This window comes from Cervus canadensis, chromosome 2, assembly GCF_019320065.1.
Source record: "Cervus canadensis isolate Bull #8, Minnesota chromosome 2, ASM1932006v1, whole genome shotgun sequence".
Classification (NCBI taxonomy): Eukaryota; Metazoa; Chordata; class Mammalia; order Artiodactyla; family Cervidae; genus Cervus; species Cervus canadensis.
This window is the reverse complement of record NC_057387.1, coordinates 110,969,401-110,996,063: the sequence shown is the minus strand read 5'-3', so window position 1 is coordinate 110,996,063 and position 26,663 is coordinate 110,969,401. Positions and strand designations below refer to the sequence as shown.

At 43.6% G+C, this 26,663-nt stretch overlaps 1 protein-coding gene across 1 annotated transcript; it reads right to left on the bottom strand.

Moving 5' to 3' along the window:
- Nucleotides 1–3,003: 3,003 nt before the first annotated feature.
- COPS8 (COP9 signalosome subunit 8) lies at nt 3,004–16,387 on the bottom strand. Its single transcript, XM_043462065.1, has 8 exons — nt 16,216–16,387; nt 14,048–14,118; nt 12,889–12,937; nt 11,602–11,734; nt 7,996–8,103; nt 5,838–5,900; nt 4,839–4,886; nt 3,004–4,168 (listed from the first exon to the last, which is right to left on the bottom strand). The coding sequence occupies exons 1-8, from the start codon at nt 16,291–16,293 to the stop codon at nt 4,089–4,091; spliced, it is 630 nt and encodes a 209-aa protein (XP_043318000.1). The 5' UTR covers nt 16,294–16,387; the 3' UTR covers nt 3,004–4,088.
- Nucleotides 16,388–26,663: the final 10,276 nt, after the last annotated feature.

Sequence of the window (26,663 nt, the reverse complement as noted above, 5' to 3'; positions counted from 1 at the left end):
CCTTACCTTCAGGGAAGTTATTTATTTGAAATACAAGAGTGGGTCACTCCTCCTCCACATGCCACCCCCCCATCATCATTTATTTCTTCTCTGAATATGTGAAACGTTAAAATAATTCCAGAAGTCAGAACCGTATAATAGAGAACTGACCCTCACTTCCCGATTTTTTCAGTCCTCTCCCCCTCAGTCTTTCCCATACCCTGAAAGCAAACAATTCCATTATTTTCCTTGTTTCCTTTCTGTGTATTTCCCACTGATGAAAAATATATGCATATTTTATTTCCTTGTCTCTTACACAAAAAACTGCAGACTCTTAAGACATTTTTATGAACTTTGCTTCTTTCTTTAATGACAGATCCTAAAAATCACTCCACCTCAGTGACTTTGATTATACTTTATAACAGATAGGTAGTATTCCCTCAAAGGGATATGCCATCATCTACGCATGTGTACCCAATCAGGGTGTTTCCAAACACTTTACAATCGGAAACAGTGTTGCAGTAAATAACTCAGAGTGTGTATTTATATTGTGGGAGTTGAATCCTCAGGGTGAATTCCTAAAAATTAGTTGCAGGAACAAAAAGCACATAAATGCATATGCAGTCCTTCAGTTCAGTCGCTCAGTCGTGTCCAGCTCTTTGCAACCCCATGAATCGCAGCATGCCAGGCCTCCCTGTCCATCACAAACTCCCGGAGTTTACTCAAACTCATGCCCATCGAGTTGGTGATGCCATCCAGCCATCTCATCCTCTGTCATCCCCTTCTCCTCCTGCCCCCAATCCCTCCCAGCATCAGGGTCTTTTCCAATCCTTAGCTATTGCCAAATCCCCCTCTGTAAAAACTTCCAACATGAATTCCCACCAGCAAAGCATGAGAATCCATTTTCCCAGTTTTGCACCAGAATGCAATGCTGTACTCAAAGTTTTTGCCAAATGGATGGGTTAAATGCATCTCTGTTATTATAAAGTTGAACATCTACCCATGTTTAAGAGCCATTTTTATAATTTTTTGAGTTGTGTGTTCATATCTTTTGTCATTTTTTTCCTTTAAATTCCCTCAATTTTTGTATTATGAATACTATTAGTTCTTTATGTGGTAAATATTTTCTCTCAGTTGTCAGACATTGAGTTTATTGTTGGCCATACAAATGTTTTATTTTCAGTCCAACTGATTGTTCTTTTCTTTAATCAGAATTTTGAGCTACAGGAGCCTGTCCTTTGCCCAGGTGAAAGAGGAATTCATCCACTTTTTCTTCTAGGACTGGTGTGCTTTCATTTTTTGACATCAAGATCCCTAATCTATTCAAACTTTATTCTAATGGACTTTTGACTTTTCCAGTGGCTAACCAATCTTCCCAGAACCATTTAGTACAAAGCCTACTTTTACCCCAGTGACCTGAGATGCCACCTTTATCTGGTATTTGTTTGGGTCTATTTCTCATCTCTGTGTTGGGTCCCACTGGGCTGTCTGCTACCCATGCTGCAGTGCCTTGCTGCGTTAATAGGAGAGGCTTGCACTGTTTAAATATCTGATAGCATAGTGCTCCCCACACCTGTGACTGCAGAGGAATCTCAACTGTCCATTTTGCTTGACTGGAGTTATACATTTAGAATTACATATTCCCATTGCCCATTGGACTTAACAGCTGTAGCAGGAAAATGGTCTCCTAAAGATGTCCATACCCTAACTCCTGGGACTGTGGGAAAGAGAAATTAAGACAGCAGATAAAATGAAGGTGACATGAGTTTGAACAAGCTCTGGGAGTTGGTGATGGACAGGGAGGCCTGGCACGCTGTAGTCCATGGGGTCGCAAAGAGTCGGACAAGACTAAGCAACTGAACTGAACTGAATCATCCCATTTAAAACTAGATTACCCTGGATTTCCAGGTGGGACCAATGTAACCACGGGGATCCTTCAAAGTGGAAGAGGTGGCAGCAAAGAGGACCTGAGGGGCAGTGTGAAGGACTCAGCCCGACACTGCTGGCCATGAAGACGCAGGAAGAGGGCCTTGAGCTGGGGGAAGCAGGCGGCCTCTGGGAGCTGCCACGGGCCAAGAAAGTATCCGTGATGGCCTCCGAGGAACGCGGCCCTGCTGACAGCTGGCAGTAGCCCAGGAGACCAGTTCCGGTTTCCGAGCTGTGAAACTATAAGAGGGTAAATCCTGTGGTTTTAAGCCATCAAGTGTATGGCAATTTGCTACCACAGCAATAGAAAACCGATGCAACTTTTTCCACAAAAAGAATCCACCTCTATCTCTAATAAAGAGAGGTGGCTTGGCTTCAAGTCTCCTTCTTCCAACACTGCTGAAGCCACACCAGGTTTCTTTTAGTATTTTATCGGTGTATCTTTCCCCAGTTTTAAAATTTAACAACACAGAAGAGTGAAAGTTTTAAAAGTATCTCTTGTAATAGCAGTTATGATTTCTTTGACACGTAAGCTTTACTGTTGCTTCTTTGAAAAAAAAGTCCTCCCTCCCCCTACCCTCATGCTTTTAATATTTTCTTTTCGGTTTTCAGTACTTTTACTATGATGTCTCCAGGTATGATTTTTTGTATTTATCCTGTGTGGGGTTTTCTGAGCTTTCTGAATCTGTGGCTTGATTTCTTTCATCAGTTTTGGAAAACTCCCGGCCAGCGCTTCAGGTATTACCTTCCTTCCTCATCCCCTCTCTTCCTTGGGTTCTAGTCACTACCCGGTCTCTCTGTGCCCTGCAGCCATGGACCTAACACTCTTTCCGGCAGGCTACCTTTTCTCTAAGTGCTTCGATCTCAGCAGTTTCTCTTACCCTCCCGTTGCAGTGTTACTAAGGGTTTACTCTAGTTTATACTTAAAGGCACCTTGCTACACCTAGTCTTTCATGATCACTGAAGCCCAGCACAGCAAAACCTTAATTTAAAAAGTATTTAAAGTAACCACTAACATTTAATTTTAACATTAACATTTAAATGCTAACAGCAGCTGAAATAGCCAGTAACGTAAACTTTAAATGAAGAAAACATGAGTCATGTCACTACCACCATATAGGTCATTTCTATTTAATTAGGAAACTTGTACTTTAATAGAGACAATGACAAACTAGAACGCATCCACAGGAAGACAGGATAGTGAAACCTCTAGAAACTACCTTCAGTAAAACAGCTGAAGAATTCAATTAAATATTCATTGAACAAATGCAGAATAAATGAACTAGGGGGTGGATTTAACCTGAAGATAAAATACGCAACTTCAAATATTCAGAGGGCTGTCACACACAAAAAAATGAAAGACTTGTTCAGTATTTCTCCCATGGGCAGAATTTAACCCAAGGGATAAACATAAGCAGCCGATAGGCTGCAGACTAGTGGTACAAAGTGTATCACGTAATAGCTTCTTTCCCCAACAATGCATTCCACACTGACGTCTCCCTTCTTCTGAAAGGAAATATTACAACTTCATACTTCCCACGAATGTCTTAAATAAGTCGCATATTCAAGGCAAGCCCTCCACCGCCAGCAATGGATATACTCACGCTCTCAGAAAAAAGTCTAAAGCAAACTGGTTTACCAGGGAAATGGTCTTGTTCCTCAGCTCGGGCTCAGCTTTCTGCATTTGTGAGCCTCAGGTGGGCGGAGGAAAAGAGCATGTTCTCCAAAGAGGGTGTGAATTACCACACCCAGCAATGCAGATGCGGCCTCTGGGGTGTCCTCCTCACAACCCAATGCACCACGGCAACTATCAACCTATGGTGCAGATGGGAGGGGACGCACTGTGTGCTGGGGCAGAAGAAGCGCTTGACAACCACTGTTCTACAGGAGCGGGAGGGCTGCATTTCACAAGTCACTAGGGAATATAAACTGACTGCATAATACTGACGGACTCCATCCAAACTGTCAAACGGTGCAAAATGAGAACTGTTTCAACAACCATTCAGCATGTTTTAAGGACAAAATATATATAATATACTTGATATTATATGTGTATTTTATCACATACTCAGTAAAGTATGCTGCGGTGCTTCATCCATCCAATAAAATTGAAAATATAAATTTTACATTTCTCTACTTGTCAGTATTCAGGCTTCTGAAGGTGGATCTTGAACTCAGAAAGGTCAGTTTTCGAGGAAAGCCACGTAATCGGTGAGTCTGGCTAACTGCTGCTCGTTGGGGATGGGTGGAACAGGGGCGGGCTCTGCATGTTAGAGAGAAACACAGTCAGTCACCAGGGTCACAAAGCCGTGGCCCTGCACTGACCCCCTCTAATGCCTGTTATTTACCAAAAAGGAAACTTTCTTAGATTTGCCTTCATCTTGGACATTTAAAAAAAAACCAAGCCAAGGAGCCTCAACTGCTATGAGTAGTTTTCCCAAACTGGGAATAAAGGCATGTTTGGTTCTGTTGTTACTGAAGTTTCCATGTGAAGGTTAGAAACACTTTTACCAGGCAACACCTCTCCCAAGAGAACACAGCCCTTCTTGGAAAGACCCCCTCCCCAAATGACATTAATTTAATAATCACCCAGTGCTTACCACACAAATATTAAATTGTCAGTGAACAGAAAACCCACAGAGGATCCCTTTTTCAAAAAGCTTAGCTCTCACATGTCGGCCTGGGGCCAAGTCTGAATCAGGGCTGGCAAGGGGCTCCATCAGGCCTGCCCAACGTGACACCAGGAGGGGCCACTGCCTCGAGGGGAGCTGGAGAGGACCCCACTGTGCATCCTTGTGACTAGATGGAGTACTATAAATACCATGTTAGGATTTAACCTCTGTGTCTACAAGATGAGAGCTAACAGAAATACTACAAAAACGAAAGACAAAAGTAACGAAATACCTTTTAAATGAGCATATGAACATACATACCTGATACGGGAATAAACCTGTTAAAGGAAACATCCAGGGCCCCTGCAACTGAACAAAATGCACAGCCTGGTTACAGAAGCCTTGTCCAGAGCCTTCACAAGGAACAGGGCATTTCTAATGCACTGGCATCCCAGTCGTTCACTTCTCAGAGGGAAACAGCAATCACGCTCCACCTGAACACACTGGTCTTTTTACTGTAGCAGCGTTCTCTCACCACCTAGATTGGCTGGGCCCTTGTCTGACCCCTTTTCTGCACCCTCAAAGGGCGGAGCACATGGCGGTTTGTGTACTTCCTTACCGTGGGGTCAACAACATCTGAACAACAGGAATTCAGAGCAGGTGGAACTCTGGGATGGAGCCGATCCGAGCATTTATGCAGATGGGCATGGAGCCCAGCTCTAAAGCCATGGCGGAAAAGGACATTCCTGGTAAGCAGTAGGGAAAGTGGCTCATTTCAGACAGGAAGGCTCAGGGACCAGGAATTCAGATGGAGACGACGAGGACAGGCCAAATTTTTAAGGCCTGAACAGACTAGATAACTTAAATTTTGTGAAAGTTAAAGCCACTCAAAGTCTTGTTTAGGAGAAGAATCTACATGTTTACAGCATGAGAAGAAAAGGGGAATTTCTGAATATTTTAAGTATCATTTTAGAAGGCAGCAGTTTAAATATTAAAAATAAGCAGTGAGAAATGGCCCCATAAATAAAAGGATGAGAGATTAACACTTATTAAAAATTAAGTTGTAATAAGGATTATGGAAACACATACACAAGATTCTAATGCACAAAATACATTCTAAAAAATTAAAGTAAAACCAGATGATCTTTAAGATCCTTTCTACCCTAAGTGTCCATACCCCTATATCTGTATTTAACATGAGTTACTTTCATGTTGTTGGCATGGCAAAATTTTGTATCAAATTATTCACAGGCAGCGCCTGAAAACCTGCAGTGGTCTCAAGAGTTCAGGGCTGCACGGTGGATGAGCAGCTCCACCTACCTGGCTTCTTGGGCATGACCATCCTTGTGGTGGAGTCGGCTTGCCAGCCTTGTTCGAGGATACCTAAATTGTGTATTTAACACAGAAATGTATTTTAAAAACAGAAACTCTACTTACAAGATCCACAATATATCAATGATGTTACCTGTATGGGAGGTCCAACATGTGTAGATGAACCTGTAACATGTATTTTCACTAGAGAGGTATCCTAGAGACAGCATTCTCCTGGGAACTTATTTGGGAAATACCTTTCTGAAACACCCATGAAAGCCTCATTTTATTCTATCAGGCTGACATAATCACTAAAAAATTATCAGTTTTCTATAATATATGTATTATGCTAATAACCAGATCAAATGATTAAAAAGAGACATAAGGAAGACGTCTACAGTACTCTCTCTAATCCTGACACCAGGAGTAACAAAGATGACGGCGAGGATAAAACAGCATACAGACGCCGCACAGAGGCGGGCCAGCAGGTGCTGTGCTGGGCGCCCCTGCAGGGATCATGCCATGCAACCACGACAGCTCTGTAAGGCTCATCGTGACGTGCCGGTGTGGGACATGAGCGCAGAGAGTCCCAGGGACTCGTCTCAGGCGCACAGCTAGCATGGAGAAGTGGGCCAGGACCACAGGCAGACCGTTGTTAAGAGTGTGGACTCTGGGATATATTATTCATTATGGATTAATTTTAATATATTTTAACCCATAATTAATAAGTCATGGATTAATTCCAAAAGAAGAGTCAAAACACATGTCTGTATGCATAAGTAACAGTATGATTTACTCCAAGGACATTCATTAACCTGCCACTTGTGCATCTATAACTGTGGTAGGCCTCGGAAATTTATGATATGTGGTGCTTAATGGAGACCACATTTTGACTGAAGAATCCAAAATGTCCAACACCATAAAACGCTGCCACAAGATACCTACAGTATTAATTTTCTACAGCAACCTGGCCAGGCAAGGGTAGACTGGTCAGGGTCTGAGAAATGAAAGTGCAGAAGCACACCTGGAAACCAGTGGGTGAGAGTGGGGTGCAGACACCTAGGTTACTGGTAAGAAATGGTGAAGAAAAACTGGGCTGAAAAGGCATATGAGGAGGAGACTGCCTTCATTAAAGTAAAACAGGGGTTTCTACATGTCCAAATCCATTAAAACTTACTTTCTTAAAAAAAACAAACCCTACCTCCATGTTGATTTTCAAAGGAAAATAAAGACGTTAATGAAATTTAAGCTTAGAATTATGAATATAATGTTACCCACCCAGCATATCTAAGAGCATATAATGTGCACATCCTCAATTTTCCTCCAAGTCACACACATTTTCTACCACCTGTAAAAGCTATGATGTAATCGGGGGCTCAGAGGTGGGAATGTCATCAAACACTTGAGTCTACACCTTCATCTGCTGCCTCTTTCCTCCAGTGCTGTTCTCACCATCTTCCTTTTCCCTCCCTCTGTGAGTCAACAGCAGGTCTAATTTTTCCTTCCTGGACATCAACTTGGCAGGCTCTGCACTGTTCAGCAGAGAGCAGAAGCTGATCAAAGGTATTAGAGACAAAAGTAGGAAATATTCAGGGGCCAGACCACAGATGCCATAAGAAGTAACTGCACAAACAGTGAGGAGATTCAGGCAGGAAAGAGTTATTAACAGAGTGAACACACACAACAAGGGTTCATCTAAAAGATACAGTCAACTTTTAACCTCACTGAAATGGCAACGCTTCCTTCACAAAGCTCGTGTTTTAAGACATCTTTAATTGGTGCCTATCTTTGGTAAAAAGCACTTTACAGGTAAACACAAACCCAATATTTCTTATTCACACTCAGAAGTCCAAAAAATTCTATGAATCAAAAAATTTTCTTTAACTCATGTGGTGGCAAAACTTGATGCAGGCCCGAAAATCTATGTAGAGTCTCCCCTCACGCCAACTGTGGGGACCTGTGCGCTCTGTGGGGACTATGAATGGGCCTGGTCACCAGGTGCTGGCTGCCTGGGGGTTGTGCGGTGTATGTCTCCTATCACCTTTCTAAAGCACACACACAACCTGAATTCCAAAACGTGTCCTGTCCCAATGGCTTCAGATAAGGGCTTGCGGACCTATGATTTACATTCCATTTTCCTTGAAAGCAGAAACTAGGCCCCAAATACCTTTCACAGCCTCCTCCACAGGAAGTCCCACAAAGGCTGCAAAATCGTCGGCGATGATGGAGGTGTAGGCTTGGGAGACCAGGGCAAAGGCTCGTCTCCGGGTTGCATCTGTCGTGGGAGTAAAGGTTTGGCAGACAGTGAACCAAAAGAGCTGCCAGTTTTGAAACACAATTAAATTACATGACAGTCCTTCTCCAACTAGATCAACCTAAAGACTTCTGCATTTACAGCCACAGTTATAGGCACCTAACATGTAAGAAGGGCTCAAATATTGCTGAATCAACACGTGCGTACACACTAAATCATTCAGTCCTGTCCAATTCTGTTCAACCCCACAGACTGTAGCTCACCAGGCTCCTCTGTCCATGGGATTCTCCAGGCAAGAATACTGGAGTGGGTTGCCATGCCCTCCTCCAGGGGATCTTCCAGACCCAGGGGTGGAAGCTGTGTCCCCTGCAGCTCCTGCATTGGCAGGTGGGTTCTTCACCACTGAATCACCAAAGAAAGTAAAGTGAAAGTTGCTCAGTGGTGTCCGACTCTTTGCAACCCCATGGACTATACAGTCCATGGAATTCTCCAGGGCAGAATACTGGAGTGTGTGGCCTTTCCCTTCTCCAGGGGATCTTCCCAACCCAGAGATCGAACAGAGGTCTCCCTCGTTGCAGGCGGATTCTTTACCAGTTGAGCCATAGGGAAGCTGAACTACCAGGGAACATGCATTTCTTACACTTCCTCTGAATGAAAAAAGACCTCAGGTTAAAAAATAAAATCTCAGGTGACAATAAAAATGACAAAGATGGAAAAAAGTTAATATAGATAGGACTCCAACTCTAAGAAAATTTCATTTGTATTTGGGGTGTATGTTTCAAAATTTCTCTTTATCCCACTTACAAGCACTGGACTGAACGGAGAGGAAATTACCTTCTCCCACGATCAGTGGTCCTTTCTCAGCAGGGTTTCTGACACAGGACCACACCTGGGAGCTGCTGAACAAACCTGATAGATAACCAGAGCGCCCTTCCTAACTTTCAACTTCTAACTGCTTCCTTCCTAACTGCTGTGAACTACTGACTTGACATCATTCAAGTGCAAATCCCAAGGTGGAGCCCTGAGCCCCACAGGAAGGGGCTGCAAACAACTTCAACAAAACCTCCTCCCTAGAGACCACACACAGGCTCCCCCAGGCTTAAATTTCCACATTAAGTAATTCAGGAATGAAGCAGAGATGATAAAGGAATGGTAGAAAGTAGAGCCCAGCTAGCCTGTCTTCAGCCCATCCTTCAGTAATACAAAAGCTCCTCCAAGTGGCTTTAACATGCTTAGGAATTCTGGAGTTTACCTTCCACATTTAATAGGCAAGCGTATACATACAAGATAGCCCTGAACATAAGAAAACCCGCCCCCTACTCCTGGGACAGAAAACAGCCACACCAACCCCCGCAGATATCCTCTGCTTCAAAGTAGCCTGCTGGTTCTGCCTGCGCCTTCTCACCATTGTGCTCAGGTCACTGTGTGGTCTGAACCACCCTCCTGTCTTCTCTCCCTGGGTCTATTTATAACCACCAACCCCCCGCCCCCAACCCCCACCCCGCTTGCACTGGAGCTCACTGCCATCTCCGCCCTTCTCTGATCTCACAGCATCCCTTACTGAACAGGCAATCTTCTACCACCCACCGTGAGCACTGCACTCCTCCCCACCCCCTCACCCCGACTTCTCTACAGGAGGGCCTTCGCGGCTTATTACCCCCCCAGGGCACTTCTAAGGAAGGGTGTGCCGAGCAGAGGCTGGTGGAAGGCCTCCCGACTGCAGCCTTTGGACTCTCCTCCCCCTCAGGCGTCGCCGAGTCAACCCTGTTGCCCCCTCCCTCCCGGAGCCCGACCGCCTCCCCAGCTGTCACTGAGCCCTCATTTGCTTCTCTTCCGACTCCCTCCTTCCTTGCTGCCAACTTTCAGCAAATGACCTTAAAGTAGACTTCTAACACAGCTGAGCGATAAAGGAGCTTTTTCTATTGAAACCTACAGACATTCAGTGGAAAAGAACACAGAGCAACAACGAAATAGGAAAATACAAGTGTACACCAAAAGCTACATTCATTTGGTAAGCCTTCCATATTTTAGAAACTTTTACTTTCAAGTTCAAGTACTCTGGTCAGATTTCTCAGAGTTGAAAGAGGAACAGAGTAAGAATACAATGTGACTGAAAGAGAAAAACAGAGTGGAGAGAAGAGAAACATCCAGGGGAAGGCAGAGCGGAAGGACAAGGCAGCAGACACAAAGGCCACGAGAGCCACAGCATCCGTCAGAGGCCGAGACCCTCAGGCTGCTTTTAACCCCTCAGCACAAACCAACCTGACATCTGCATCCAGACCAGGCCCTGGTGACCCCAGCGATGAGATGTGCAGCCTCAGGAGAGCATGCATCAGAATGACAAGCAGGAAGGTGGACCATGTTGAGCTGGCACCTAGTATTGCTGGCAGTTCTCCACGGGACAAAGTCTTGGGGAGACCCTGAGAGATTGCTTATTCTGTTGCTCAACAAATACTTCAACGTGCCTATGATCTACCAGGAACTGCCAATGCCGGTGCTAGAGGCAGAGGGGAAGACGAGCCAGCTGTCCTTTGCAACCCACCTCTGCCCTTAAACCCCAGCGAGGCTGGCCACCCAGGGCTCGCGTACTGGGTGAACCTGGGTCCGCAGGGCAGGGAATGTACATCCTCAGCCCCCTCCCTGTCTTGCTCTGGATCTCAGTTTCTCAAGGCGTAAGCAATGACGCCAAGCTTATTTCCTGTGCGAATATGCAAAGTCACCCCTATTGTACCAGGGCAGCCTATTCTCCTGTTTTGTCATGCACACTGTTCTGCTTTACCACACCAAGAATGAGGTACACTTCAGAGGCAATATTTGCCTTCTGCTCCCCTGAAAAGTTGACATCCCTTGCCAGAGTGATGAGCAGTATTCAAGAATTCCTGCTCAATGACCCTCCAGAACAGACAGTGGATAATGAAGACAGGAATTAACCACAGAAACAAGGTAACAATATGAAGTAATGGTTTAACAACATATGAAACAGTGAACCAAGCAGAGGGGAAGCAAACACTGGGGGTGGGAGAATGGAGAGAGAGAGAGGCAGGGGCAAGTTCTGTTGTGCTATACGGCATTAGACTTGTAATTTTAAAAAAAAGGGGTTAAAAAAAAGTTTGAGTATCTATATACTAAACTGATTAGTCATAAATCCAGAAGCTGAAGAAAGCCCATGAAGGGCTGAGGTTCACAGAGTCCACAGCAGTCTCTACTTTCAAATACGTGGGGTTTAAATCTTATTCCCTTGAACTTACTGGAATATTACAAAATTTCAATTCAGTAGCAAAAATCATCTCTTACTGATAAGCAACTTCAATCTAGAGTTGAATTAAGAGGCAATGAGGCCCTCAACTGCTGATACAAACTCAAGTGACATGAAATCAAAGCACAATTTTTAGCAAATTTAAAAAAGAATTCTGAAAACTTCCCCAATTCACCGGGCAGAGAATATCTATTTTTCAAACACACTGAATTACTCCAACACTTAAGGTCTAGTCTAGTTTCTTATCCACAGAGGAACACTACCTCTGAGAGCTTCCATGATTGGCTGGACGGCCTCAGACCACTGATGAGCACTGATGGTGCTGTAGATCCCGGGGAAGTCCCTCTGCCAGATCCGCTGGCCAACTGACCAGATAGCCCCAAGTTCAGAGTTTGCCTGCAAGAAAGATTACTGCCTTTGAGGACACTCACTCTGCACATACACCAACAACTGAAGTTTAAAACATAATGCAGGGTTTAAGAGCTGTAACCACTGTTTCAGCCCAATCACTTTCAAAAAGGTTTTTAAACATGGTGATTAGTGCTATAGAGTTTATTGGCATGTTTTATATGGATTTTTATTAAAAAATTAAGGCATAAGAAAGTAGTCCAAAAATATTTCATACAATTTAGGAATGAGTTATATGAAACACTCTTTTTTAACAGATGTTTTATTTACATTTCATGTATATAATATATAGAACACATAACATCTATATATACATGTATATAAAATACATAAATCTATTCTAAGGGCAAAAATAATAGCAAAATGGCTAATAATAAAGACTCTCAATCTAAGATATCATAAAATGTAGCAGAAGGATAGCATTTCCACTAGTAACACTGAAACTATGCATATAATTTGTATCTTTTTTTAAGCCAATGACACTGGAGGAACATTCCAAACTTACTCAATAGAATGTGGAGGAAAAAGAGTATAAATACTAATCTGATCTGCTGCTGAATATCAATAATGAATTAAAGGGATTTAGGTAAATTCTTGTTAATGTTTTGTGAATGTACAAGTAACTCACTTCACATTTATGTGAGACACAGTGGATCATCAGAAATCAAAAATTCTTTCCATCTTGGAAGAAACCATTAAGTGAGTTCATCTACCCTCTCATGAAAAACAAGAAATCTAAAATCCTAGTTACCAAAAAAAAATCTTAATGCTCTGAATAATTATTATTGTTAGAGTGTTCTTGTAACTAATATTAGTTGCAAAATAAATCACATTTAGAAAACTGCACAAATCAGTTAAAAACAAAATAATAAAACAAAACCCAAACTTCTATCTAAACTAACTTGGTTGTTTGTTAGGTAAAGTGACACTTATAAAGTATGTTAAGAAACCTGATCGGAAGCAGTTGAGCACAGATTTTTACTCCATCCAAGGGAAATTAAGATTAGAGATTATAGATCTATTCTTAAAATTTAAAGGCAGTTTAATAACTGTTCTGTGAATCACATGAAAAAGAAAACAGAAACTTTGCTTCTTAAATGATGGCATTACTAAAGTAGTAAGATATACTGAAGCATACTTACAGATTTTATAGCAGGTGGTATTCTTTTCCAAAGATATCTTGCATTGTTCCTAATTTACATCCCCCCAAGAAAAAACAAGCAATTTAAAAAAATCACCTCAGTAAATATTTAAAATTTTAGATCCTACTGCAAACACACAGAAGTATACTTTAAAATTCTCTATATAATACAAAATGAAATTTAGTTTTACATGAATTTGTCCAGGGGAAGTAAGAGTGGTTTTCCAGATAAGACATGAAATATTTTTATCAAACTAACATTCTGCCATTTTTAGTAAATTTTTTAATAATTCAGATCTTAAATTGAGGCAACAGTATAAAGACTTCTATAGGACTATCTAAACAATTCATTCATATATAAAATAAACAAATTCCTACACTTTCCAAGTCCTAGCATTCCTGACAATACGCATAGTACACAATGCTTATCATGACCCCTCCTGCTACTAGTGAGCATACAGGCACCAAAACTTCAAGGCAGTTTTTTCTTTTTTTAAAGAGTTTGGAAGCTTGCATGATAACAAGCATATGAAGACAGCATTATAAAACAGGAAACATAATTTGTGTGCTACACGAGTAATGAAAACCTCAGTTTAGTTTAAAGGGTACAAAATGAAAAGGTTTAGAGGAATTTAAAGCAAATTAACAGTAACCATCGGTGGGATGCAGCACTACAAGGGACTCTTCTTGCTTCTGACTTTTCTTCAACGAACATGAATTAGGAATAATTAAAAAACAAATCTTTCAAGAAATGTTTTATGTTGATAACAAATTCCTTTTGGCTTTCTCAACTTTCCCTTTTAGTTTCTCTTAGTCTACTGATTACATGTGAAGTTAAGTAAACAGAGATCATAAAAGATATAGATTTTATAACCAGAGGAAAAAAAGATCAATAGATTTAAAGGAATTTACTGACACTGCAGCTTCTCATAACAAATTAGGATGTCTCTTAGAAGGCATCCACAAGTGTATTTTAAAACAACTCAGCCGAATCATAATTTCTTAAGTCATGATTCAATACATGAAATAAGAGGCACAGCTCCTTGTACCTATGTTTCAGTGATACTACTTAAATCACTTATATCAGTGATTCCTGATATACTTCAGGAATAATTTCCTGAAGAAGATGCTTCTCTTAGCTTTGGGTAGAAGGTACTTACATGTCATTATGGAGTAGATACAAAGCTAGAAGCTGACCATACACTGGGGGTGTAGCAATTCCTCCTGGAGCCTAAAAGGCCAAAAAAAATCAAAGAGAAATAAACCTCATTTATTCTTTTGTATTTTAAAAAGAATTTCCTTAACTCATCTAAAGAGTAAGCATATTTTATGCTTATTTAACTTATATGCAGAGTACACCATGAGAAACGCTGGGCTGGAGGAAGCACATGCTGAAATCAAGACTGCCGGGAGAAATATCAACAACCTCAGATATGCAGATGACACCACCCTTATGGCAGAAAGTGAAGAACTAAACAGCCTGTTGATGAAAGTGAAAGGGGAGAGTTAAAAAGTTGGCTTAAAGCTCAACATTCAGAAACCTAAGATCATGGCATCCGGTCCCATCACTTCATGGCAAATAGATGGGGAAACAGTGGAAACAGTGGCTGACTTTATTTTTGGGGGCTCCAAAATCACTGCAGATGGTGACTGCAGCCATGAAATTAAAAGACGCTTACTCGTTGGAAGGAAAGTTATGACCAACCTAGACAGCATATTAAAAAGCAGAGACATTACTTTGCCAACAAAGGTCCGTCTAGTCAAGGCTATGGTTTTCCCAGCGGTCATGTATGGATGTGAGAGTTGGACTATAAAGAAAGCTAAGCACCGAAGAACTGACGCTTTTGAACTGTGGTGAAGGAGATCAGTCCTGGGTGTTCACTGGAAGGACTGATGTTGAAGCTGAAACTCCAATACTTTGGCCACCTGATGTGAAGAGGTGACTCACTGGAAAAGACCTTGATGCTGGGAAAGATTGAAGGCAGGAGGAGAAGGGGACAACAGAGAATGAGATGGTTGGATGGCATCACCGACTCAATGGACATAAGTTTCGGTAGGCTCTGGGAGTTGGTGATGGACAGGGAGGCCTGGTGTGCTGCGGTTCATGAGGTTGCAAAGAGTTGGACACGACTGAGTGACTGAACTGAAGCATATTTTATAGTAGTTGTTATTACAGATGGAGAAACAACTTAGGGAAGAATCATACACTAAAACCCAGAGGATTAAATTTAGGTCTGTCGTCAGCTGTGATTTCTCTGTCTGGGCCTCTATGTATTCATACGCACGAGAATATTTAAATGTGATCCCTTTCCCAATTCTCAAATTCTTACTTAGTTGTACTATTATAAGAAGTGTCTTCAACAGATTTCTAAAGCAATATGATTAATTCTTCCCACTATATCAAATACATTGAATATCTAAGTAAACACAGAATAAAGAAAAGAACATCAGCTGAGCTACAAAACATCTGGGTTACAAAAACATTCTTCTCCTCACTCAATTACAGTTCATTCAGATGACATCTATAAAGTGTCTATTGGAGAGCTGTTGCTTCTGACAGCTGTCACCTTTGGTTAATTAACTTTTTATATCAAGGTTATAAATGCCGTTAAGGGCCTTTCTATGAAAAAAACATTACGTTAGTAGTTGCATGATACAAGGTTCACCTGTCCTTCGGAAGACAAGGGGCTTCCCTGGTGGCTGAGACTAGTAGAGAATCTGCCTGCAATGACGGAGAACCAGCCAGGATGGATCCCTGGAACCTGGAAGATCCCCTGGAGGAGGGCATGGCAACCCACTCCAGTATTCTTCCCCAGAGAATTCCATGGACAGAGCAGCCTGTGGACTCCTGGGGTCTCAAGAGAGTCGGACACGACTGAGCGACACACACACACACACACACACACGACAAACGGCAAGCTTCCGTGCTAACGTGAAACTAAGAAGGGCTTTCTGAATCAAGCAAAGGTTACAGCGGTCACACCTCCGTCTGTGCCTGTGCCTGCACTACTGTCTTAATAAACCCACATTTCTGCGCCTCTCCCCACAGCGCAGAGGAAGGGCGTTTAGTATAGCACAGAAGCGTATGCAGGGTGTGAGGCGCAAGGACGCACAGTGGTTCCGGGCTCACTAGCTGAACACACAGAGCGAAAAGCTCCCGGCGAGTCTGGGGGGACCAGGCCCGGAGGCTCACCCCAGCCCCCCGGCATTCCCACGTCAGCTCCCGCGCCCTCCAGGCGCCGGCCCCGAGCCCCGAGGGCCCCAGGCCCCGTTACCCTGGAGACCGAGGCCGCCCGAGGCCTCGCGACCCCGCCAGGTGGACAGCTACCTCGAGCTCCTGGTTCTCGCACTGATCCAGCAACTTTTTGAAACTAAAGGAACTTTCCGCCATCACCGCCACTGGCATTTTCCCGGCCGGTCCCGCCGCCGCGCCTCCTCAGCAGAACCGGGCCCCACTCTGTCCCTCGGGGCGTCGCGCCCGCGATGACGTAAAAGCCGAGAGCGCCGCCAAGCGCCCCTGCGCAAGCGCCTCGTTGGTTCCGCTGCGTCATCAGACGTCGCTGCGACGGGGGCGGGGTCGCCGCCGCTCTAGCCGGCGCTCTCGGTGCCCTGGAGGACTGACCGGTCTTCTGGGAAGCAACTGTCCCAGCACACAGGCAAAGCCCAGGCGGGAGGAGTTCCGTGTATAGTTGAGGACTTTTCCTATGGTTTTCCCAGTAGTCATGTATGGATGTGAGATTTGGACTGTAAAGAAAGCTGAGCGCCGAAGGACTGATGCTTTTGAACTGTGGTGTTGGAGAAGACTCTTGAGAGTCCCTTGGGCTGCAAGGAGATCCAACCGGTCCATCCTAAGGGAGATCAGTGCTGGGTGTTCATTGGAAGGACTGATGCTGAAGCTGAAACTCCAATCCTTTGACCACCTGATGGAAAGAACTGACTCACTGGAAAAAATCCTGATGCTGTGAAAGATTGAAGGCAGGAGGAGAAGGAGACGACAGAGGATGAGATGGTTGGATGACATCACCGAGTCAATGGACGTCAGTCTGAGTAAACTCCGGGAGTTGGTGATGGACAGGGAGGCCTGGCGTGCTGCAGTCCATGGGGTCGCAAAGAGTCGGACACGACTGAGCGACTGAACTGAACTGAAGACTTTTCGAAGTCTTTACTTTGAGACCTTGCAAATTTAAAGGTTTAAAACTACCTTTTGGTTCCGCCTGCTCCTGTTTCTTCAGCAGCCCTCCAATGGCAGTGAAGGCACTGTAATTCTCTCCGCGGGGCTCCACTCCTGCAGGCCCCACGTCTTTATATCCAGGTGATGCTTCTCTGGCTTGGACCTTCGAACACTAAGGTGCAGTGTTCTCCGGACTTCCAATCGTGCTGCTCTCCCCACACAGCCACTGCAACCGAAATGAGGTTTTCAGAAACACGTTCAGATATTGTTATTCTTCTGAAAAATGATAAAAATCACAGCAAATCCCTAAACTCCAGCGTTTGACGTTGCTTCCGCCGACTTAAAAAAATAGCCGCAACTTAGAAAGTTTAGAGTTGTGTTTTCAAGTAGCCCCAAGAGAACTGCTCTAAGGAGCAGGGCGGGGAGGAGTCAGGTTATACATAGGTCTTACAACAAAGGGTAGGTCATCTGAACACCGAAAAATTCAGTTCCATTCAGTTGAGTTGTGTTCAACTCTTTGCAACCCCATGGACTGCAGCGGGCCAGGCTTCCCTGTCCATCATCAACTCTCGGAGCTTGCTCAAACTCATGTCATTTGAGTCGGTGATGCCATCCAACCATCTCATCCACTGTCGTCCCCTTAGCTTCCTGTCTTCGATCTTTCCCAGCATCAGGGTCTTTTCAAATGAGTCAGTTCTTCGCATCAGGTGGCCAAAGTATTAGAGCTTCAGTTTCAGCATCAGTCGTTCCAATGAATATTCAGGGTTGATTATGAGAGAGTCATTTCCTGGGCAGGTTGATAAGAAGTCTAGGGGTCCCCCAGAAGAGAGGGGTCTGGAATTCTCAAGGAGAAAGAAAGGACAAACTTTTTTTCCTCTACATTCCATAGGATTATATAACAATAATGTATCCTGCCTGAGGACAGTCTCTGGATTAAACCTCTGGCTGATTCTGTTATCTTAAAATGTATATTATGGGAGTAGGTCTGGTGAGGTCTTTACAACCTCCAGACATTCTTTGGATTCATTGGAGAGTATATAACTCCATTGCTAACACTAGCAAGTGAGTACTCTTTCTATCCCCTTCTGATGTCTATGTCAGAAGCTTTCTCTATCTCCTTTATACTTTAATAAAACTTTATTACACAAAAGTTCTGAGTGATCAAGCCGCGTCTCTGGCCCCGGATTGAATTCTTCTCCTCCGGAGGCCAAGAATCCTGGCGTCTTTTCGAGGTTCAGCAGCAACCTTTCAATTACCTTAGGATTGACTGGTTTTGACTCCTTGCAGTCCAAGGGACTCTCAAGAGACTTCTCCAACACCACAGTTCAAAAGCATCAATTCTTTGGCGCTCAGCTTTCTTTATGGTCCAACTCTCACATGACTACTGGAAAAACCATTGCTGAACTAGATGGGCATTTGTCGGTAAAGTAATGTCTCTGCCGTTTAATATGCTGTCTAGGTTGGTCGTAGCTTTTCTTCCAAGGAGCAAGCGTCTTTTAATTTCATGGCTGCAGTCACCATCTGCAGTGATTTTGGAGCCCAAGAAAATAAAGTCTCTCACTATTTCCACTGTTTCCCCATCTATTTCCATGAAGTGATGAGGCTGCATGCTATGATCTTAGTTTTTTGAGTGCTGGGTTTCAAGCCAAATTTTTCACTCTCCTCTTTCACTTTCATCAAGAAGCTCTTCAGTTCCTCTTTGCTTTCTGCCATAAGGGTGGTATCATCTGTGTATCTGAGATTATTGCTGATTATTATTATGTTATTATATAATCTGAGGTTATTGCTATTTCTCCCAGCAAACATGAGTCCAGCTTGTGCTTCATCCAGCCTGGCATTTTGTGTGATGTACTCTGAAAATAAGTTAAATAAGCAAGGTAACAATATAGTCTTGACATACTCCCTTCCCAGTTTGGAAGTAATCCATTGTTCCATGTCCGGTTCTAACTGTTGCTTCTTGAAGATTTCCCTGGAGGCAGGTAAGGTGGTCTGATATTCCCATCTCTTGAAGAATTTTCCACAGTTTGTTGCGATCCACACAGTCAAAAGCTTAGATGTAGTCAATAAAGCAGAAGTAGATGTTTTTCTGGAATTCTCTTGCTTTTTCTATGATCCGACAGATACTGGCAATTTATCTCTGGTTCCTCTGTCTTTTCTAAATCCAGCTTGAACATCTGGAAGTTCGCAGTTCATGTACTGTTGAAACCTCACTTGGAGAATTTTGAGCATTAATTTGCTAGTGTGTGCTGCTGTTAAGTCACTTCGGTCGTGTCCGACTCTGTGCGACCCCATAGACGGCAGCCCACCAGGCTCCGCCATCCCTGGGATTCTCCAGGCAAGAACACTGGAGTGGGTTGCCATTTCCTTCTCCAATGCGTGAAAGTGAAAAGTGAAAGTGAAGTTGCTCAGTCGTGTCCAACTCTTCGCGACCCCATGGACTGCAGCCTACCAGGCTCCTCCGTCCATAGGATTCTCGAGGCAAGAGTACTGGAGTGGGGTACCATTGCCTTCTCCTAGTGTGTGAGATAAGTGCAATTGTGCAGTAGTTTGAGCATTCTTTGGCATTGCCCTTCTTTGGGATTGGAATTAAAACTGACCTTTTCCAGTCCTGTGGCCACTGGTGAATTTTCCAAATCTGCTGGCATATTGAGTGCAGCACTTTCACAGCATCATCTTTTAGGATTTGAAATAGCTCAGCTAGAGTTCCATCACCTCCACTAGCTTTGTTTGTAGTGATGCTTCCTAAGGCCCACTTGACTTGACATTTCAGGATGTCTGGCTCTAGGTGAGTGATCACACCGTCATGGTTATCTGGGCTATGAAGATCATTTGTGTATAGGTCTTCTCTGTATTCTTGCCACCTCTTAATGTCTTCTGCTTCTGTTATGTCCATACCATTTCTGTCCTTTATTGTGCCCACCTTTGCATGAAATGTTCCCTTGGTATCTCTAATTTTCTTGATGAGATCTCTAGACTTTTCCACTCTATTGTTTTCCTCTATTTCTTTGCACTGATCACTAAGGAAGGCTTTCTTATCATTGTTTAAAGAAAACTAGATATCTCAAGTTGAGGAACTTAGCACTGTTCTATGTACAGGAAGATGCAAGTGTCTGGGCTCACTGAAATCTTTCCTTCACATGCCTCTCAGCTCTCTGGGCCCATATTCCTGTGTGTTTCACATTCTGAGTTCCTCAGTGCTCACTGTAGGGAGTGGCTGCAATCTGATGGCTGCCAGAGGGGCAGGTATAGTTCTCCATCCTGGGTGCCCTCAGGGCTCAGAAATTCACTTTTGGAGGGCTGGAATCCCTGAAGACTGTGACATCCTTGTTGACTGATGTGGCAGGAGATACTCCATTTCTCACCTGGCAGGGCTTCAAAATCTAATTCCCAGATGGCTTCTGACTTGCTCTGGCCAAACTTGTCCTCCTTAGTTTTCTACTCAGTACTTATCACTGTGCATGCTCCGGCCTGTGTGACTGTGCGACCCCATGGACTGCAGCCCGCCAGGCTCCACCATCCAGGGGATTCTCCAGGCAAGAGTACTGGAGGGAGTTGCCATTTCCTCCTCCAGGGGATCTTCCTGGACCAGGGAGCAAACCCACGTCTCTGGCAGCTCCTGCATTGGCAGGCAGATTCTTTACGGCTGAGCCACCTGGGAAGCCCTATGTGTTGCTAGTAAAGTTACATTGTGCCTATTCAGTTGCATCTTTGTTTAGCTGCCCTTGGCTGAACCACCAGGGAAGTGGCTTCTATTTGCCCTGTGCTGCAGCTTTGGCGACACCATTTGTGGTCCCAGAGCAAATTGATAACACTGGTCCCTTGTTAAAGAAACAGAGGAAAGTACCATTAAAACCAATAGAATCTTTATAAAACTTTTCGCTTTATCCACCATGTCTTAAATTTTCAGAGCATTTTAAAGCCAGCTATTTAAAATTCTAAGTAAAGAAAAAGTAACATTTTAAATTATTAGAATGAATTTTACCATCCATTTTTATAGTATGTGAAGCCAACTGTTTTTTATTTAATTGTTTATTGAAGTATAGTTGGTTTACAATGTTGTGTTGTTTTCTGGTGTATAGCAAAGTGATTCAGTTTTATATATGTGTCTACGTATTCTTTGTCATTATTGTTTTCCATTTTTCCATATTCTTTTCCATTATGGTTTGTTACTGAATATTGTTGTTGTTTAGAGCCTAAGCTGTGCTCAACTCTTTGTGACCCCATGGACTGCAGCACACCCGTCTTCCCTGTCCTTCACCACCTCCCAGAGCTTGCTCAAACTCATGTCCATCGAGTCGGTGATGCCATCCAACCATCTCATCCTCTGTCGTCCCCTTCTTCTTCTGCCCTCAATCTTTCCCAGCATCAGGGTATTTTCTAATGAGTCGCCTCTTCACATCAGGTGGCCAAAGTATTGGAGCTTCAGCTTCAGCATCAGTCCTCCTGAAGAAGGAATTCACAGGGCCTGGACCCCGTCTCAGGCCTGTCCATGCTGATCACGCTCGGCCGCCTCTCCAATAAACTCTGAACTCTGTGTTTAGTGTCTATGGAAACGACAACAGAAGGATAAGACCCCCTCCGGACAGGGGAACCTTGAAGATCATATCCAGGTTACTCCTCGCCTAAGAGAGCACATACACTAATCACCCCTTCCTCCAGACAGGCCATAAATTTTCTGGACCTATAAGAGTGTAACCTCAGTTTATTGATTATTGGATAATTGTTTAACTGTCTGAGCACATGGCACATGAGTGATGGGGTTATTGGGATTGTATTTACCCTTCCTTAGTTTATGTAAGCCTCAAGGAATTTGGGGTGGTAGGTTCAGACACATACACATGGGGTATAAAAGATTTTCACAAATGCTGGTCGGGGTCCTTGGCTAAGAGGAGACTCTGCCTTGGGCCTGCCGGTGTAATAAACTGCACTCCACTATCTGCATTGTCCTTCTGAGTGAGTTTGTTTCCCAGAACGCATGGCTACAACACTCCCAGTAAATATTCAGGACTGATTTCCTTTAGGATGGACTGGTTTGCTCTCCTTATTGTCCAGGCACTCTCAAGAGTGTTTTCCAACACCACAATTTAAAAGCATCAATTTTTTAGCGCTCAACCTTTTTTATGGTCCAACTCTCACATCCATACATGGAGAAACCATAGCTTTGACTAGATTGACCTTTGTTGGCAAAGTGATGTCTCTACTTTTTACTACAGGATGTTGACAATAATCTCTGTGCTATACAGGGATATAGGATAGGATAGGGATATAGGATATAGGATGTAGGATCTTGTTGTTTATCCACTGTATATATAATAACTTGCATTTGCTAATCCAAATTCCCAATCCTTCCATTGCAAAGTCAGTTTTAAATGCAAATAAAACTACATCAAATTCACTTGTGGAATCACAGAAATCACACATTTTGTATTTGATAGCTAGTGTATGTATATGTATTTTGTCCTTATCAGAACCATGGAAATGCTTCACAAAACGAGCTTCACAGTTTTTACAGCACTTTGTTTTTTTGCAAAAGCCCTCCTGGTACTCCCTGTGTTAGTTAGGCTTACTGATGTGTAAGGAAGGACTGAAAGCAAAAGGAACTATGGGTTGCCCTATCTTTCCATTCACTGTTACGTTACTGTTTTCTGTAACATCATACAAGGAAGTGACACGAGTAAGAAAGAATATGATCCAGGTCCTTGGTTGTCCGTGTTTCTCAGGATGCCCCTGTCTACATTGTACATGTGAAGCCAGTTCAGATTCTAAGGGAAAATGTGGCCTTTCAGGGCTGTCAGCATTCAGAGTACTTAACTGTAGACACAACACACTTGCCTTGTGCTTACATCAGGTCTTGCTGAATTCCCACCACTAAGGGTCCACTGGAAATTCCATATCCATGGAATATATTAAGCATTCTTTGGAGTGGCAGAGAACAAACACGTTGAAATATATCTCTGTGCTCATGTTTCCATTGTCCCTGTGAATCTCATTTACCAAACACAAGCTGGAAGATAGAATTCTACGGATTCCAAGACAGTGATGGCCTCACCGATTACTTTTGCAGAATCAACACTGTTTCCATGTGGAAATGATTGTGTTTAGTAAGGCTTTGGATGGAATAGAAAGATAAAAAATGACTACAAAAGCCCCTCACAGAATTGCCAACCTTGAAAAGGAAGAAGGTATCAAATAGCTGGTGTAACTAGAGTTTCTTGAAGGAATAAAACAACAAATTTTCATTAATCATGCAAAAAGAGAAGGGAGGAGAGATGATTCTGAGGTCATTCATTAAAGTTTGAGGAGCAAGAGTTTCAATTTTCAACCTGTGATAATGGCTCCCAACCTATTTCTGGCTAAAGAAAAAAAAAAAGAGTCAGTGGGAAAATAGCTAGTTCAGAACTCCACAATCTCAGCCAGTTCCAGCAATTCAATCACTTAAAGGGAAAACTATGATTTTAAAGCTTTGGCAGGTATTTTGTGTTGCTAAAAGGCAAAGACAACACATGGTTTTTTGATGAACAGAAAATCGCAATGAAGCTTTGGAAATACAATTACCAGTTAGAGGTAGAGTTTGGGGTGTCATTCAGAGGACCAAACCCTTCCTTAGCAGACAAGTAGAGGGATTTGGGAAATGGAGGCTTGGAGCTACAGAGGGGAGGAAGAGAGTCTTGGGAGAGGAAGAGAGTGCTGTGGGTATGGGGTGAATGGAATAATTGGGGCCTAAGGTGAGACTTGGTCTTCACCCAGAGAACTCTAAATGGCAGTGAAGGGCTGACTGATGTCCAGGGCTGCGCTGGTTGGTACTCAGTTTTAAGTTGTTCCTGATGGTTCTGCACCATCATCTTTTTACCCCTAAACTTTAAGTGATAGGAGAAATGAAAGGGGTATGATAAAGGGCAGAGTGGTAAAGAAGGCAGTAATTCCAGGAGGAAGGACTCAGAAGAGATACAAAGACGTTACAAAAGCAAGGCAGTAGAGAAGGGACCAGCAGAAGGAAGCGCCTCTCCCTGGGGATGCTGCCTTCAGGGATGCAGGAGGGTGTCTGGGGGAAGGATGGGTCAGCATGCTGAAGGGAAGTGTGGGCCACCAAGGCTGGAGGATGTAGGTCTCCCACCTGTTCCCCCTGGCTTAGCCCCCTTGTGCAAGCTGCCCTTTCTCTGCCAACTCTCCCCAGAGGAGAAGCTCCATCACTGACAGGGGGTTGGAAGGGTTAGGGTGGCTAATTCAGAACCCCAACATTTCACCTGGTTCCTAAGGAATCCCCTGGAAAAAGATAGAATTGATAACTGGGTTCAGCAAGGTTGCAGGATAGAAGATCAATATGCAAAATCAGGTGTATTTCTGTACAGTAACCGTGGACAAGCTGAAATGAAGAAAACAACTTCGGGGCTTCCCTGGTGGCCAGTGCAGGAGACAGGGGTTAGGTCCCTGGTCGGGAAGATCCCACACGCTGTGGGGTAACTGAGCCCATGTGTCGCGACTACTGAAGCTCGTGCGCCCTAAAGCCCGTGCTCTGCAACGAGAAGCCACCACAGAGAGAAGCTGTGGACTGCAACTAGAGAACAGCCCCTCTCACCACAGGCAGAGAAAGCCTGAGCACAGCAACCGAGACCCAACACAGCCATAAAAAATTAACAAACACTAGAAGAAAAACTTCATGTACAATAGCATCAAAAGGAACAATGGAAACAGTGACAGACTTTATTTTCTTGGGCTCCAAAATCACTGTAGATGGTGACTGCAGCCATGGAATTAAAGATGCTTGCTCCTTGGAAGAAAAGCTATGACCCACCTAGAGAGTATATTAAAAAGCAGAGACATTACTTTGCCAACAAAGCTCTGTCTAGTCAAGGCTATGGTTTTTCCAGTGATCATGTATGGATGTGAGAGTTGGACTACAAAGAAAGCTGAGCACCGAAGAACTGAGGCTTTTGAACTGTGGTCCTGGAGAAGACTCTTGGGAGTCCTTTGGACTGCAAGGAGATCCAATCAGTCAATCCTAAAGGAAATTAGTCCTGAATATGCTATGGAAGGACTGATGCTGAAGCTGAAGCTCCAATACTTTGGCCACCTGATGCGAAGAGCTGACTCATTGGAAAAGTCCCTGATGCTGGGAAAGATTGAAGGCAACAGGAGAAGGGGTGGCAGAGGATGAGATGGTTGGATGGCATCACTGACTCAGTGGATATGAATTTGAACAAACTCTGGGAGATGGTGAAGGACAGGGAAGCCTTGCGTGCTACAAACCATGGGTCCACAAAGAGTGGAGCACGGCTTAGCAACTGAACAACAGCAACCACCAAAAATGTCTAATAAGTGAATGGTTTAACATGTCATGGTTAGTCAACTCAAGGGGGTGTTTTGTAGCTATCAAACTCATGAACACCAAGTTTTTGTAAAAGCAGTCTTTCTGAGATAATGTTAAGAAAAATATGGAAAATAATATGGTATGTACCTCTTGGCTATTAGTATGTTCCAGACTAGATTTATGGATAAATATTGCAAAGTGAAAGTGAAGTTGCTCAGTTATGTCTGACTCTTTGTGACCCCATGGACTGTAAGCTACCAGGCTTCTCCTTCCATGGGATTTTCCAGGCAAGAGTACTCAAGTGGATTGCCATTTCCTTCTCCAGAGGATCTTCCCAACCCAGGGATCGAACCCAGGTCTCCTGCATTGTAGGCAGATGCTTTACCATCTGAGTCACCAGGGAAGTCTAAATATTGGAAGGGAACATAGAATTGAAAACTCTTGTAAAGTTAGGGAGACAAATGAATGAAAAAATATTCTCTTTAAAAATTTTAAAAAATACAGTAAAATTATTTTAATGGTGATTTTTTTTTTGCTCCAAGTCTTAGCTTTAACAATCCAAACTTCAAAAAAATAGGACATGTCTCTCTTTTTTGTCTCTTTTTTCCCCCTTTTGACTAACACTTGTGTTCACAGGTGAATAATAAAAGAGAACATTTTTGCAAAACTTCTGAAAGACCCTGGAGCTAAGGGCAGATGAATGTTAGGGAAAGTTTGCAGGAATAAAGAAGAGTGGTAAAAAATGGTTGCAGTGGAAGCAAAGGCATTATAAATAAAGCAGGGAAGAATAGCAGAGGGACAAGGGTAAGCCAGAGCCGTGATAGATGGGGAACTGGGTGGCCTCACAGGAAAACGTCATCAATGAAAGCCCCTTCTCACATTCACTGTTTATTTCCTGGGTGAAGACGTGTGTCTTGGCTGCAACATGAGATGGAATGTAGAGCAGTTCATTTTGCTGTGTGGTTTCTGGTTTTATTTTCACTCCGTGGACTCTGGGGGCAGTGCCTCTGTGGGCGTGTCTGATGTAGTAGGTTCTCTGTAGATTTCTGTTGACTGAGTGCTGACTGTGTGCTCATGTTCCCTTCACTTATCCGCTGAGACCAGAACCTTGCCTGGCTCACCCTTCCTCTTTGCCCATCAGTCCTCTCTATTTCCTTCCGCATCGCCATCTCCTCACAGCAAGAGCTTTCCACTCTGGGGGAAATCTGGTGAAGAGGACCGTTCTCAAGGCCAAGAGGGTGAGGATGTTGCTCTCACCTCCCCACCCGTGGGAATCTGCTCCCTGTTGCACCCAGAC